The 16,076-nt window shown below is 37.9% G+C and overlaps 1 protein-coding gene across 1 annotated transcript in view; it reads right to left on the bottom strand.

Moving 5' to 3' along the window:
* LOC118215472 (carbohydrate sulfotransferase 8-like) overlaps window positions 1–16,076 on the bottom strand; it is a 147,661-nt gene that overhangs the window by 107,296 nt on the left and 24,289 nt on the right. The window contains exon 2 of the mRNA XM_035396312.1: window positions 2,492–2,691. Coding sequence (XP_035252203.1) covers window positions 2,492–2,666 — 175 coding nt within the window. The 5' untranslated portion in view covers window positions 2,667–2,691. The remainder of the gene's footprint in view (window positions 1–2,491; window positions 2,692–16,076) is intronic.

The raw sequence follows: 16,076 nt of genomic DNA, 5'->3' as shown, positions 1-16,076 counted from the left end.
TTAAGTAAAGGGAAAAAATGACTGAGAGAGTCACTATCTGACATGTGACCAGGTCACCATAGAACAGTATTTTTCACAAACAGTGTATCCCATTAACATACTTTTCCTGATTTCACTGAAGACAAGGCACACAATTCACTTGTGAGGCTTAATATCAGGGTCGGCCATGATTAAGCTGTATGAATATAGGTGCTGGTAATTTATTGTAGCTGTTGGCACTCAGGGCGTTTCAATTCTCGTGGAGATTTTCTGTCGGTGTCCGCTATTGTCCTTAATCTATTTTAGAAATTGCCTCCGACTGTCGCCTGCTGAGGCAGCCGGTCCCGGCAGTGCTATTGTGCTCATTATCTTCACTATGGGGGACCAGAGACTACGGTCATGCCAAAGACGTGGGATTAATAGTTGAACCTGCACTCTAGAAAATAAGTTTAAGCTCAACGCTGTTTGAAAAGAACAAAGCAGCCCAGAGTAATATCTTTAATAACTCTTTTTTCATAACTGGCTAAATTAATTTAAATAGCACACCATATGTGCTATACTGTATAGTGATGGATTATCTGAAACAAAAAGTGTACTTTTAATTTTTATAACTTCCTATTATCCAAAGTACGTTTTACATGAATCAAAATCATATACAGTAAGGAAAGTTTCAGTTATTTAAATCTTGCAGATAATACAGAGAAAGCTTAGTTTTTTATTACTTCAAAAGCAATTATTTGATGAGAAAAACACATTTTCCCTCACATTCAGCCATTCCCATTTCCCTCACATTCAGCCATTCCCACTTCCCTCACATTCAGCAATTCCCATTTCAGTCACATTCAGCCATTCCCATTTCCCTGCAAAGGGGTCCTGCATATTTTCTCTGAGCCATCTGTGATATGACGTCTTGACACAGTGGGTATCTAACTAGCAGTGCCCATTGGAAAATGCAAACTCATTTTAACATTTCTAGATTGAATGTTTTATCTCAATCCAAATGACAGGGCACATTTAAAATAGATTAATTTAATATGATACACAACAATGTCAAATTACAAAAACAACAGGCATTTTTTCCCAACTACCAAACTACCTACAGTAGAACTTTTCTGATGTTTGATTGTGGAATTAGTAGTGTAAGTGCACTGACAATGACTTGACAATCCCTTGACACGCTGAAAATAATCTCTTTAAAAAAAAAAGCAGCCGTTAGAAGCTGAAACCATAATTTCTGCGTGGCGATAAAGTTCCCAAGAGCATCTCGCAATCAGGAGAATATTAGAGCCTTTAGAGACGCCACTCTCGCTGAGTGCTTCTTATCGAAAGAGATGCTGACACAGTGTGCACTCTGATACTAATGGCACCCGGCAGGAACGACACGCGATACAGCAGAAAATCACCAGATGTGCAGCGCGGCCGTTAACTGGCGCTGTCAGTGCACACGCCACTGGAAAGCTCTCGCTACAAGTCAAACTGTGAGTTTTCTCACGGGGGATGCTAGCTGTGGTGAAATCTTTTTAAGTAATAGCAGAGACGCTGACCCTGGTTTACTGCAACCTGCAGAGACCCTGGTAGTCTGTTCTGTGGCACAAAAAAAGGTCCTTTTCTGGAGATTTGTGATCAGGGTCCACATTGAAAATTGTGTTCAGGTTTTCATTTTTTTCCTCTGGTTTAATAGGCTAATTGGGCTAACTATGAGGTGTTAACCAATAATGAACATGCATAAAACAAGTGGTAAAAATGCACTGCACTGTGGAACACGTTAATGACTGTTTACATAAGAGCCTAAGGGATACCTTTAAAAAGGGGTTATTTCTCTCAATTAAAGCAAGTAAATGTGCTAATTAAATGTCATCCCTCTTTAAAAGCTGTAATAGGCTTCTACGACCACTCCTGTTCAAATCAGTACTTCCCACTCCTTTACTGAACATCACACATTATGTACGCTCCATAGTGTGTTTGTGAGTAGACAACTTTGGGCCAGTGAAGCCTGAATGCAATTGTCCTTAACTAAGATTAACAGTAAAATGCAAGCATTCATTTTTCATTATAAATTCACAAACTCTAGGCACATTTAACAATTACCAAATTTAATTGAAATGCTTGCATTGAAAAACACTTGTATTTACAGTGCCGTGAAAAAGTATTTGCCCCTTCCTTATTTCCTCTATTATTGAATATTTGTCACACTGAATAGTTTCAGATATTTAGACAAATTTATTTAATGAAAAACACCCCCATAGTTTTTTTATTAAATAAATGAAATAGTAATTTTTAAAAATGTGTTTTGTGTTTACTCAGGTTCCCATTGTCTGATACTACATTTGGCTAAAGATCTCAAACCATTCAGTGTGACAAATATGCAAAAATAGAGGAAATCAGGAAGGGTTAAAACACTTTCTCACAGCACCGTAAGTCAAAATTAAGGACATATATTGATTGAATCCTGGCCTGAATGTACTGATGCAGTGGTTGATGCACAGTGCTGGAGCATTTCTGAAGCACTGACCTGGAGCCTGCTGTTGGACCATCTCAGAGATTTCCTGTAGGTGGATGAACAGCACCAGGCCCCCTGCCCCAAACAGCAGGACGAACCAGAAGGAACAAGGAAGTTTCATGGCCGCCACTCCTAGTCTCCTTCTCCCACACCGTACATCCGTAGCCTTATATTCCATCCAGAACATCTTGAGCCAGCCCTGCAAGAGGGACCTTGAGAAAGACAGACAGATCATCAATATGGGCCATTTGCATAGCCCAATAGGGACAATAAGACAGTTATGACAGCGTGGATTCAAAGGATAGAATTGTAGTGTGTAATTGATGCTGACTTGTGAAGTGTGGTGAAAGAGAGACATGTCAATGCTGGTATCTTTACATAAACACATACTGTACTGTATGTAGAATGGACATAAAAGGCTTATACAGTGATTGATGCTCTAAAGCATCTTTAAAACCTTACTTAAGAAAGGCTTTTTTCTGAAATGGATTTTCCAGGATACCATCCATTACTAAAAATCATTCAATATCTCCATGGTTAAAATTCCACTAGAATCATTACTTGAACTTTTATTCACAATTAAATGCAACTAATTGTTTTCTCTTCAACAACAAGCTGGCAAAAAGCTCACTAAACTAAATCACTAAAACTAACTCATTAAGCTGTGATGAAAATCAAGAAAACCTACAATATCCACCGACAACAACTTACAATATCCAATTTCTTTTTAACTCTCCCCATCTCCCCAAATTCTGTTTCTCTAAGATCATTCACTCCTCAAGGCTTATGCAATGTTATCGTCACTCATGGTGTATATGGGTCATGAAAAAACCACGCAGTCAGTTAGAATCCGCTCTTTTCTAGGAGTGTATTGATTCAGGTCTCTGCTGTTTAAATGGAGCTGGGAGGTTTTGCCTGGTGTGTGTCTCAGCTTGCCTGACCCTGCACATCTGTGTGGTACCCGGGATGCCATATTGATTAATATGCTCCTGATTCCAGGTCCCTTTCCCCTGAGATACGACATGCATCTGTCTCTCTGGAGCTCTTTCAGACTGCTGCACTCAGCAGGTGTGTCCTGATTTGGGAAGCAGGAGACCAGAGCTGCAGGGACCCTGGTCCTGCACTTTGAGTCCTCAGTTCAAGCATGAAATGTACTGCATGTACAGCTCACGAACGCATGCGCACTCACACAAACAAACATACCAATACATACACACGCGTGCTATGTTCTGTGTGGCACACCTATCACTCTCTCAGTCAGCCTTTCCTTTTTTATTAGGAAGTGTGATATCTAATATTAACATTGCAGTACATTCACATAATGAGTTCACATGTTTGGATTGCAGATATTTAATGTCATTAGATGATGTCAGATATACTGTCCTTTCAAGTGTTAGTGAGTTTTAATAATTTTGGTAAATGAAATATTTGTGTAATTAAGGCCCTATTGCAACATTGCCTATCTCTAACTATTGCGGTGGTTTTCTTACAATGTTAAATGCACATATTGTAAATCCCTTTGGCTAAAAGTATCGGCCAAATTCTTAAATTTTAATGTAAAATAAAAGCAAGTTTGATGTGTTGCTCTCATTAGTGGTTGTTTTGCTGGGGTGCTATGGTAAATATAATCTAGAATATTTAAACAAATCATACAATAGTGATAATGAGACATGCATTTTTTTATGAATGTAACTAATGTAGAAATCCGTTCCCTGGGCTTTAACAGAGTTAATTAATTTACAGCTACATGCATATGTATGGTGTAATTTATAGAAATCTTGCATCTTTATTAAATTAAATGCATCACTTTACAATATGAGGCAATGTACATCGCAATATGAGGAGATGACCACTGGGCTTTGAGTTTTGGTCTTAAAAACATCACTGAAAAATTTCACACTTAAGCATTTCTTAAGTTCTGTTTAAATATGCCGACAAAATCATTTCAGGGAGAAACTGATTTGTATGCATCAGCAGTTGTAACTTGTCCATTGATTCTGTGGAAAAACATTTAGAGTCCCACAAACAAATACACTGCAGAACCCAAACCTTGGAATTGTATTTATAATCTGTCGAAACCACAGAATAAATAGATTCAGAATTGAATAGGATAGATTCACTTTCCTCATTAAAGGAAACACATTTTCAAGACTTATACTGGAATATTTTCACAAGTAATACTGAAAGTCAGAAAGTAGAAAAAATTGACAAAGCAAAGAACAATATTTCAACAAGTTTAAAATCTGTTTAGACATATCAAATTAATACACAGGCGTTCAGCGATAATTCTTCGCTAAAATTAAATCAAAGGAAAGTACTGATCTGATATGTCTTTAGGCCCATATTCAGTACATCTGAACTCAGTTCAATTCAGCAATAATTAGCCTCCCTCCAGTAGGAGTAAGAGTACCATGGATCACACACTCCCTCATGCCCAAAAATCTAATTGGTAAAGCATGTAAAAAATAAGTACAGATTAGTTATGGGAGAGTATGAGGAGGCAACTGGTCTAAAGCCAAGATCCTTCCTTCTCATTGGAGTCACCAATTATTTGATTATTTGGTGTTTCCAAACAACAGAACACTATAACAAAAAAGAAATGTGTCTTTAAAACACAGGCATGTAAAATCCAGAAAATCAATTTACTTCCTGCATAGCACATCAGTCAGATGCATGAGTAATACATCTATTTGGACACAAGAAACAAATACAAAACTGAAGCTACAAACAATGTGGCAGAATGATCAGCTTAATAACATGGCGCAACCTAAAAATGTGTAAAAATGAATCTTGGATACAATGACATTTACAGAACCAGCTTATTTTGTTTAGTTCGGCAGGGAAAAGTCAACTTTCCTCAGTGGGTGTTTTAATAAAAGAAAGTAAACAACATCCAGAAAATTTCCAGAACTGGTCAGCGTAGCCTAATCCTCCAATGTGGCACACATTTATTGAGGTGACTTGCCTCTAGCCTAAGGGTGAAACAGAGGTTTGCACAGAGAGAGAGAGAGAGCCTGAGCGGTTGTGTGATATAAAAATTGGCTTTATCAGTCAGTTCCCTAAATTGAGAGCCTTCTGACAGGCAGAACCTGATTTTATTGCAGTGCAAGCTACAGACATGGCTTACCGTATCCCAAATTGCAGAGCCAATTGTAGAACACACCGTGCTGTAGTTTTTGACAGCCTTATAGTTCAATGCAAGAGCTGACTGCCTGTTTTCAGTCAGGATTTCTGGAGAACAGTGCTATTTGTTATAGCTGGTTAGCAGCATATGCATGCTGACTCATGATGTATGGTTAGCTAGTTGTAATATCAGTTACTGTACCACTCTCTTGTGGTAATTATAATATGATCCTCTTTGTATCCATTTTCATTTTAATGAAAGTTCTAAATGGAGCCACTCTGTATTTGCCACTTGGCTAAAATGAAAGCCAATGACTCACAAATGAATAAAGCACAGCTACACTAAGGAATGTATGTCTCATAACGGACACATACATTGTATATTGTACAGTAAGGCTAATGGCTGTGGTAAGTTCTTCCGTGTTGCTACTGCACTGTGTTTTACAACTTTATTCTATTTTACTAAGTAGATAACTAGTTTTATTACACTGTCTTACATAGCCTGGATTCAATTAACACCTGTCCATTACTCTTTGACCTGAATTGAATCAGCTATTGTGAGCTCATTCTGGTGAGTTCTGAACTTGCTCAACTGCGTGAAGAAAATAATTCTGACATTTAAGTCAAATTTTAGGATGAATGTTGACTGAATCCAGGTCATGATTTATATATTATGCCTCAGTAGCATGTATTAATATTATGCTAATTTTCCTATCTTATCAACCGCCCCTGTACATGTCAATGCGGGCAGCCCTTACACTTTAAGAACCTCTGCCCCAGGAGAATGTAACGTGCATCGAGCTATAAATGATCACTAATACAGTAGCTTATAACAGGGCTATAGCTGGACATGTACACAGATCTCCGCTTCTGATTATGAGATGACACCCACCCTCGTCCTGGGCCCATCCGTCAACTGCCAATATGTCCCAGCAATCTTCTACCCTCATAGGCCCTTGTGAGGGCAACCCATCAATTTTTTACTCACCCAGCATAACTCTGGGGAAGTATCTGGTGATGCAACCACTCCCTCAATGCATAGTGAGCACGTTTTGAGCCTTCAGAATAAAACCCACAAAAGCAAATTTGGTAGTGATCACAACCACAGACATATGGCTCTATTCCCTTTACTCTCCCACCATATGACAGCATTGTGCATTTCACCCATCTCTCACATAGGTTACACATATTACAGTTTGTCAAATCTACTATAATTAAGGAACGTGAGACAAACTCACACACAGATGTGTGTATGCAGTTTAAAATGTAAGTCAGCAAGACTGAGATGACATTGGGGGGGTTGTAGGTGTAAATTGTAAATCAAGCGTAAATTCCATTTAATTAGCACTTTTGGTTAAAGACAGACTGTAGGGTAACACATAAATCAACGGCATATCTAACTGCACAAAGTACAATAACAATAGGTGAAAAAGATTGATATACAGCCGTTGTGCCTGATGAATAATTCAGGTTCACCTGACATTATCAATGCCACTGATTTATTATTGATGGCTGCTTTCATGTAATATGGTACAGAAGGTAAACTGAATATAGTAGAGATACTTTTCTTGTTAAATGGAAATTGAATGGGACAGTTAATTGGTTTTGCAGTAATACTTAAAGACACAAAGACAGAACAGGCTGTCCAGTAGATAACGTGAATTCATCTTCCCAATCAATGATGTATTATCAGAGAAGTGTCTGTACACTTTTACCGTTCATTTTAGCTTCTGAACATCGATCAAAATGTTATTTTGGCAGTAGTATAAGTTATACTCAGCTAAAAAAATCTAAGCTCCAAAAATGATTTTAGTACAAGAAGGAGGCAAGTTTTTGCATGTGTAGTTTAAATTCCACAACTTCAATCGGGGTATGTATTAAAGCCACTAAATTACCCACCAGATTCAATATTGTATATTTGTTGAAGATTGTATGGAATCAGAGCAACTGGAGGGTGGAATTTCCATGCATTCAGGCTGGCTAAAATGGAAGCTACTGGTCTTCTCAACTTATCAAGACTGTGTAACACATTGGATTCATATTCAGTTCATATTCATATTAACTTAATAAAACTCTTTAATATAATAAAGCAAAATACAAAGAAAGCTATATATCTATAGCAATGGCAATACACTACATATTACAGGTTGTTTACCAAATAAGCTACTTGTATAATACAACATGCGTTATAAAATAACTGTTTTGCACTGCAGGAAAAATATAACATGCTATTATAGCTACCTGCAATACATTGGACAGTTTTGGAAAAGTCACATACAAGTGTAATATTTGGAAATATTACAATATTAATATTTGTGTGCAACACTAAGTACATTTCAAAGATAAGGAAAGAGGCCTATTTATCCAGAGGGGAGTTCAACAAGGCAAATGTTTGCATACTTTCGCCAACATATTCAAACTTTCTTCTGCTATAATAGCTTATATTTGACACTAACATCCCTTGCCATTGGCTAACAGTCTGAAGGCACGTGGGAATAGCTTCAATACAAGTAATTGAGTGTCATATCATAGTCCTTCAGATAACTAGCGAGCTAATTCTCATATTTTATTTAGGTTTTTGCAAGCTAGTGTCCATCTTTATTTGAAATGTGCTTGTGGTAAACTAAATGGAATGTTCATTTAAAATCATTCAACAGCCATAAGTTAATTAGCAATGAACATAGCTTGTGGGGAATGTACGCCTTCTTGAATGAAGCTCTGTTCTGGCAACATTATTAGAAAACATCCCTAACTCTCAACATCTGCTGTCTGTCCCCTCTGCTTCCCCAGCAAATTTATTACCTAGATCATTCATGCAATGATTATAAGCCTGTTCTTCGCAAACTTTGAAGAGGGGCTTTTCTCATTACTACTCAATTTAGATGTTTACCAGGATGTTTTTTTAAATCCATAATGATATTGCTATAATTTGCACAGCATGAATAGGATTTTGAGCATATTATTATTTGCTTAGAGATTGACAAGCAGTATGTCCTTATCCCTTGATCAGTCCTCTAATTAATATTTACCTACCGCTGGCAACTAGGCTAAATACAGCATGGCTGCAAAAACATCTATTATTTTGGGGTCATATCTGCTTCACAGACATGCACTATAAATACAACACTGGCACCCAAAGTTGTTAATTAATTTGTGAGATGAATTAATATTTGTTAAGCAAACAGCCAAATCAGTATTTAAAAATCTTAATGGCCACCCTGCTGAAATCTCCATCTTGAACATCCTAAACTGGTCAAGCTGGTTTAAGCTCTGTTTTTGGCACTTTTAGCTGGTCAACCAACTGTTCATCAACTGACCAGCCTATGTAGTCAGCTAGTCCACCAGTTGAGCAGCAGCTTACTCTACCAACTTAACTAGCTTTGACCAGCTTTGTCCGGCTAAAGACCAGCTTAGATCAGACACAGTCCAGCTTTGACCAGCTTGAAGTGTCGAAAACACAGCTTAAACCATCTTAAAACAGCTTAGAATCCCAGCTGGTCTTAGCTGGAATTTTCAAGGCAAGGCAGTGAGCATCATACAGCAACAGTATTTGGCTGAATTATAAATACCCATAACACATGACATACGCTTGCTTTCTCATTATAAAATACAACCATGCCCATTCACAGCCATGCTGGAATTTAATTAGTTTTAGCATTTGTATTGTGCACTGTATAAGCATGATTACGGTTTATCAGCTCATGTGTGAGAGTATGTTATGTTGGGATTCATCTATCCTTCATTTACTGGGAGCTCATTTCAGAGAATGTCAATGCCCAGTAATTCACAAGGGAAACTGGGTGACTCGCAGAGAACTGAGGGGAGAACATGGATGAGAGCAGATTACATTTGGAATTGTACAATGCAGTATAAATTGCAGAATTGTAGGAATTTGCCAGCACACTCATTAAAAAAATAAAATAAAATAAACAAACAACTGTCACCCTCAGAAGTGCAAAGCTGGCTTTTTAATATGTACTGAATTCCTGAGATATGGCTGCCTTATGGATCTCTGAATTTACAGACATTTAGTACTGTTTTGCATGCAGGGCAAATGAAAGATATTAATCACTTTAATTCTCTGCATTCTGTCCTCCTATAGCATACTCAAGCGTGCCGTTCACCACATTTTTATACGTGTCAGATGAATAAACAAATATAGTGGTATGTAACTAGTAATGCTGCCACAGGGAACAGTATTTGTCATTCTGTACCTGATTCCTTTATATAACATGCCACTCCTCTGCCAATAAAATGGTGGTGGCAAAAAATAAAATGAGCTGGCAAAGGGTTGCTTATTGACTTATATATCTACTTGAGTGCCTCTTCTGTGTGCGTGTTAATGACATTGCAGACACAACACAGCGAATCTTCAATTTTCACTACACCGAGGCAATGCAGCACCTCTGCTTTCTTTATTTGTAATATACTGTACTGTAAATCCTGTTTGCTGAAATATTACGAACTTAAAATGTGTGTGCACAATTTTGAACATCCTAACGGCGTGCTTTATCTTTTATATGAAACCTACATATCCTTTAATAATGAAAAAGATTTGGAATTTCTGCCATACTTTTCAAAAATCTTTTCTTTGTATGTGTTCAGGATCACTGGCTCTCTTGTCTGTGCTTCGGCAATGGAAAGATATGCGATTTCCTGCTACATTTCCAGAACAAACACGGCAGAGGTGATAGAGGCGTGTTTGGACACCGCTCTAGACACCAGCCCCTCTTAATGAAAGGCACCGTGTGCACCTGCTTCTTCTGAGTCAGTGTTCAGCCATCCTTTTATCTGCGATGATTGCTTTTCCCTGGATTCCAGCCAGGACTTTTCATCAGGGCGGAAATGCCCTCTGACATGCCGGTGGGTTTTAAAAATCAGAGCGGTGGTGGAACACCTGATGCTCTCGCCTCGGACCGCAGCCCTGGATGGAAGCCCACTTTGAAATGAGCAACACGGAGACGAGTCTCACCGATAAGAACCTGACCTTTAGGGCCAAACTTACAGTATTTTAGAATGCCGAAGAACCAAATGCCGATAACTTTTTTGTGGACAAATAAAGGCCTGGCATTCCAATAATTCTTAAAATATACCAATCCAGAAGGTTTCCAGATGTCAAAATACTTAATTTAAAATGAATGTTTTAAACATGTGAGAACATCATATGGTACTCTGTAGTGCAGCTATTTAGTGTCTTTCGTCATTCGTATTTAGCTATTCTGGACATTTTGTTAGAACTGGGATGTAAACACGGAATCGCGTGTGGGATATGTAACATTAGCAGGCTATTGGTACATTATTGCTAGCCAATACACCTGTAAAATGAATGACTTTTTCACAGTTATCCATATCCTATTCAAATATTAACCTCTTTATTTTCTCAAATACAACAAAAAATATGTATATGTTCATGGCTATGGATAAATGGTACTATGCGAATTGAAGCTGCCTTATCTGACCTGTGTTCTGCAGTTGTTACAATGTCCTTCAGTAAGCAGTTATTGTGCATTGCTTCAGATAAAGCTGCAGCCAAATAAAATGTAATGTCACATTATATTCTTATACTCCTGAGGTACAGAGTACAGAGAAATTAATTATTGAAATATTTCAGTGTTGTGTTTTATAATCAGTGAACCCTGATGAGGATGAGAGTCTTTGTTTGCAACTTTGTTAGCTTTGTTAGTGAAGTTGGCCACATGTAGTGAAATAGCATGCATGCTGTATCGAAATTCAGTTCCTCTGATTGAAATAAACGCAGGTGAACTACCACAGGCTCTGTAGCCACACCTACCCCACCCAACACAGAAAAGAGTGCCACGCCCAGAAACGTCCCAAACACATTTAGGATAACAAATACTGGTAAAAGGCGCAGGAATTGGGTGAAACTAAGTAGAGAAATATATTACCAGTACATCGTAAATATGCCATAGCATGGTTATTTGATAATTAAGTTAGAAAATATATTAGTCTGTCTGTTTTTATGAAGTGTTTCTTATGAAACAAGAGCAGTGTTGTACTGAAATGCACATATATTCTATTTCTTGGGGTGACAATGCTGTGTTTGGTTCATGAAATGTATGTACAGGAGCACTCAGATTTAGAGTTGTATAATATCACTACTATATCAAGCATATTATGAAGTCATTTTTACAGTTAGCAGGCTTTATTAAAGCCCAGTGCAGTTATTGAAAAGCATAACATCTTGTTTTATACTGTACTGCATCATGCAGTAAACGTCATCTCAATATTTATTAGTGCTCTCTGCAACAGTCTCATTACCATCAGGTTTCCCATATCAAAGCCCTGAATTATTCCCACATTCAATGTTTTAGTACCAAATCGGAGTCACATTTATACATGCTCTGAAGTGCTGTTTCTCTCTCTCTCTCTCTCTCTCTCTCTCGCTCTCTCGCTTTCTCTACATAGACCATATATGAAAATACCCTTTGATAAAAGCTGAGAATCTTCACCTTAACCACATGTGAATTGTTTGATTACAAATCTAAAATTGTCCCGAACATTACGGAGATCACTGTAGTTGAATATCTGTTTTAAAAACATGAAACAGTGCAGAAATTGTGAATTTTGCCTCATGTTCATTGTTTTTGAAATACATTATTAGATTAGAGGGAAGACAACCAATTTAGATACAACTGTCCCAAAACATTTGCATGTATATACTGTACATACACTATATGGCCAAAAGTATGTGGACACCTGACATCCAACATGTCTTCCAAAATTATAGGCATTAATATGGAGTTAGTCTACCCTTTGCAGCTACAACAACCTCCACTCTTCTGGGAAGGCTTTATACTAAATGTTGGAGCATTGCTGCAGGGATTTACTTCCATTCAGCCAGAAGAGCATAAGTGAGGTCGGAAACTGATAAGGTGATTAGGCCTGGCAGTGGCACGCAGTTGGCTTTCCAACTGATCCCAATGGTGTTAGATGGGGTTGAGGTCAGGGTTCTGTGCAGGCCAGTTAACTTCTTCCATGCTGATTTTGGAAAAACCATTTCTATATGGACCTCACTGTGTGCCCGGGGGCATTGTCATGCTGAAACAGGAAAGGGCCTTCCCCAAACTGGTGCCACAAAGTAAAGAATCATCTAAAATGTCAATGCATTAAGAGTTGCCTTCACTAGAACTAAAGGGCTTAGACCAAACCATGAAAAACAGACACAGATCAAGAGGTGTCCAGACACTTTTGGTAATATAGTGTGTATGCGTGTGTATATAACATACAAGCATGCATTTAACGTAATGCTCATTTAGCGTAAATTTCACGTCATGTCAATCCGTGATTCAATGGTGCAATGGCAGCACTCAAACATGTAATCAAACACGCAACCCCATGTTTCTAGTCATAAGTCAGTATCTTAATCACTACACCACACACACACACTGTCACCCATGTGTAACCTATAAGTTACATAGACATACTAAATAAATGGAGAAATCCATATAGCTGCACTCTTTCATTTTACCTCTGATTGAATTATGAACTCTATATTCGATTAAATAATTGCAGCCCTGAACATAATAATGTGATTAGAATTTAATTAAATTTTAAGCCATTTTAATTTTACTTAAATTAAATCAACTCTCCCATTAAATCGACCATGCAGTGTTATAATGTGAACCCACATCATGGATCATAGAAGTGCAGACGTGCTTATCCCTATTTAAAATGATTTTATTTACCTTCTAACCTTGACTGAAGTCCCTCTCATTTATTATTCGAAGACTGTTTGCAAATGTATTAACTGCATGCCTGTTCTTTATGTACCGATTAAGGGATAAAACCATACTTCTCTCTATGCATCGAGACCATATTTGATATACTGGCCTATAAACACAAATTTATGTCTGCGTGAAGTTCCCCAGTGTGCAATCAGATGTCACTATTAACAAAAAAAAAAAAACACTCCATGCAATGGCTTGATAAGCCACAGGGAAATCAAATGCAAACATACAACACAAGTGTAAGCAATAAAAATACTATATGCATCACATTTGACTTGGTGGTTATATTGCCCAGGGCTTGTAAATTTTCTTTAAAATTATGGAAAATGAAAAAACAGTGTTTGGTGAAATGGCTGCACAAATTTACATTTTCTTTAAGGCTAAAGCTTCCAACTTGAAATAATGACAATAAATACAGCTGCAAGCAGTGATGTTGGGAGCCAAGCACCAACTGAGAGCCATAGTGCATTGGGGACTACTTTGTGATGGTCTGCGAGCCTAATTCAACTTTGGTCAGTGGGTGCAGCACGCGGTCTGCAACTTGTATATGCATTCAAATTTTTGTTCGCTCTTTATATTCTGGACTTAAAACAATGACGTAATACACTGCATTTATTTAATAAAATAAGCTGTGAACTTATTCCGCATTATAACTGTGACTCTAAAATAATGGTTACAGAGCATCTTTAACAATGTTACAAACTTCAGTGATAAGGAAGAAATTTTAGAGCATTCAATAAAAATGTATTGGATCAAATTAAATTTATGTGGAGGAAGCTGAAAGGGAGTGGGTTAGAGGGGCCTGTACCCCTGCTTTAGCAGGGCTCTTTTACGTGGGCAGACATAAGAGTGGGTTACTTTAATCGGGGATCTCTAGAGCTTCTCTGGGTTTCATTTTTTGATTATCATCTTGGGCAATGTGCATGCATGTGTGTGCACATGTGCAATGCCATGCATTTAGCCTAATGCGCCGTACATAATGTTTCAGCTATTTAGATGGCCAACACCAGGGTTTGTCTCCTTAAAGCATCTCAGAGTAGCAATGCTGATATACGATCCGTTTTGCCTTTCAGCTCTTGGTAGACAACATGAGGATATGGACAGGAATCGGCACACCTACTGTGAAACACCTCATGAATACAGGCTCATGTTTGTCTTTGGACTCATATTCTTCTAGTACATTGTACTATTACTAAAAGGCAGTGGGATAAACACCCATGCTAGCTCAGGAATGGGTGGCACCTATATTTTAGCTAGAATGGATATAGTTGTGTCCAATTTGAGTTACAGTTCAATTTCTACCAGTAACAGAAAATAAATTTACCACTGAGCTCTCAAGTCTTTTGTTTTCTTTTTTTCTTGCTGAGAGAAATTGTACCTTCTGTTACAATAAAACCACAGGAGAATATAATTTATGTCATAAACTGCTATATAATATGCATTCATTACTTCTCAAAGCAGTAAAAACAAGAGGGAACAAACTTATAACTCAAGACAGGTTAATTGTCTGGTTTGATGAGCATGGTCAGACACTTGTTCTTACACTGTGACTGTGAAGATGGTAAGGGAAGGGAGGTGATTCTGGTGTGATTAAATTCTTCTCCACCTCATATTTTCATATTCCACCAAGCAGAGCCTCATCAGTGCTCAGTAACTCCCACCTCTGTACATGATTGCAATAGTTATATCTGAATATAAATTTGGGTCTGGCCTTCCTAAATATTGTGCTGCTGAACTGTGCAGATACATTAGTCACGAGTGCTTTGCTTGTTCACCTCTACTGCATATAAAAATGATAGTGCTGCTGGCCATGAAATTTACTAGCGCAGGTCACACCCCTTTAGTCTTTCTGGAAAGGAGGGAAAGTCTTATGCTAGCATGCCTGACATAACAGCCAATGTTCCACTGCCAAAACGCATAACTCCGTTGGCTATCAGAAACTAACAATACATGTAAAAATGCACATTAAAACATTCAGCGTTAAACAAACTGGGACAGAGTGCGCTGAAAGAGTACATTTGATCACTCTCCGATTCATAAACCTGGCAGGACTTCAATAAATGAATCCCACCATTTCACCTTATGTGCTTTATAGAGGGGAAATTCCATAAATCTAATTTTATCTATTCTTTTAAATAAAATGAATGTAACCTTTCGCCAGATCTGCCAGAACAAGACGTAGGCTTCATTACTATGGATTAATATGATGGAAGACAGGCTTACAAAACCAGTATCTTTGTCAGCCTGCCCAAAGACTCTCTCAAAGAGAGGACAAAATAAACAAACGACAAACTCTGCCCTGACTTAAAGGGTAAGCCCTGCTTCTTTTGCTCGATTTTTCCACGTACATTTCCCAGCTGTAGTCAGCACTCTGAAATTGGAAACAATGAATAATATTGAACCCCTGAAATAATATTGAATATCAATGCCTTGATAGTCGCATTCCGAATTACCAAACACTGATTAAGTAATTATGATGAAAGAGGGGTTTGCACTAAATTGTCGGTTTAGCAGAAAGCCGAATTCTGTTGCGTTGCTTCTAGTTGGAGACGTCCCTGCACGTGAATTACGGAGTACAGACGGAGCCACTGTGTTTAATTTAATTCAAATGGGAAGGCAAAAGACAAACAAAATTGCCTCTGCATTATTTATTATTTGTTCAATAGCTGATTTGAGGGCTGAGAAATAGAAAAAAAGCAATACAGAAAGCAATTGCTGGTTATTGG

Source organism: Anguilla anguilla, chromosome 16 (genome assembly GCF_013347855.1).
Source record: "Anguilla anguilla isolate fAngAng1 chromosome 16, fAngAng1.pri, whole genome shotgun sequence".
Lineage (NCBI taxonomy): Eukaryota > Metazoa > Chordata > Actinopteri > Anguilliformes > Anguillidae > Anguilla > Anguilla anguilla.
The sequence above is the reverse complement of the archived record's forward strand: the minus strand, read 5'-3'. Positions and strand labels throughout refer to the sequence as shown.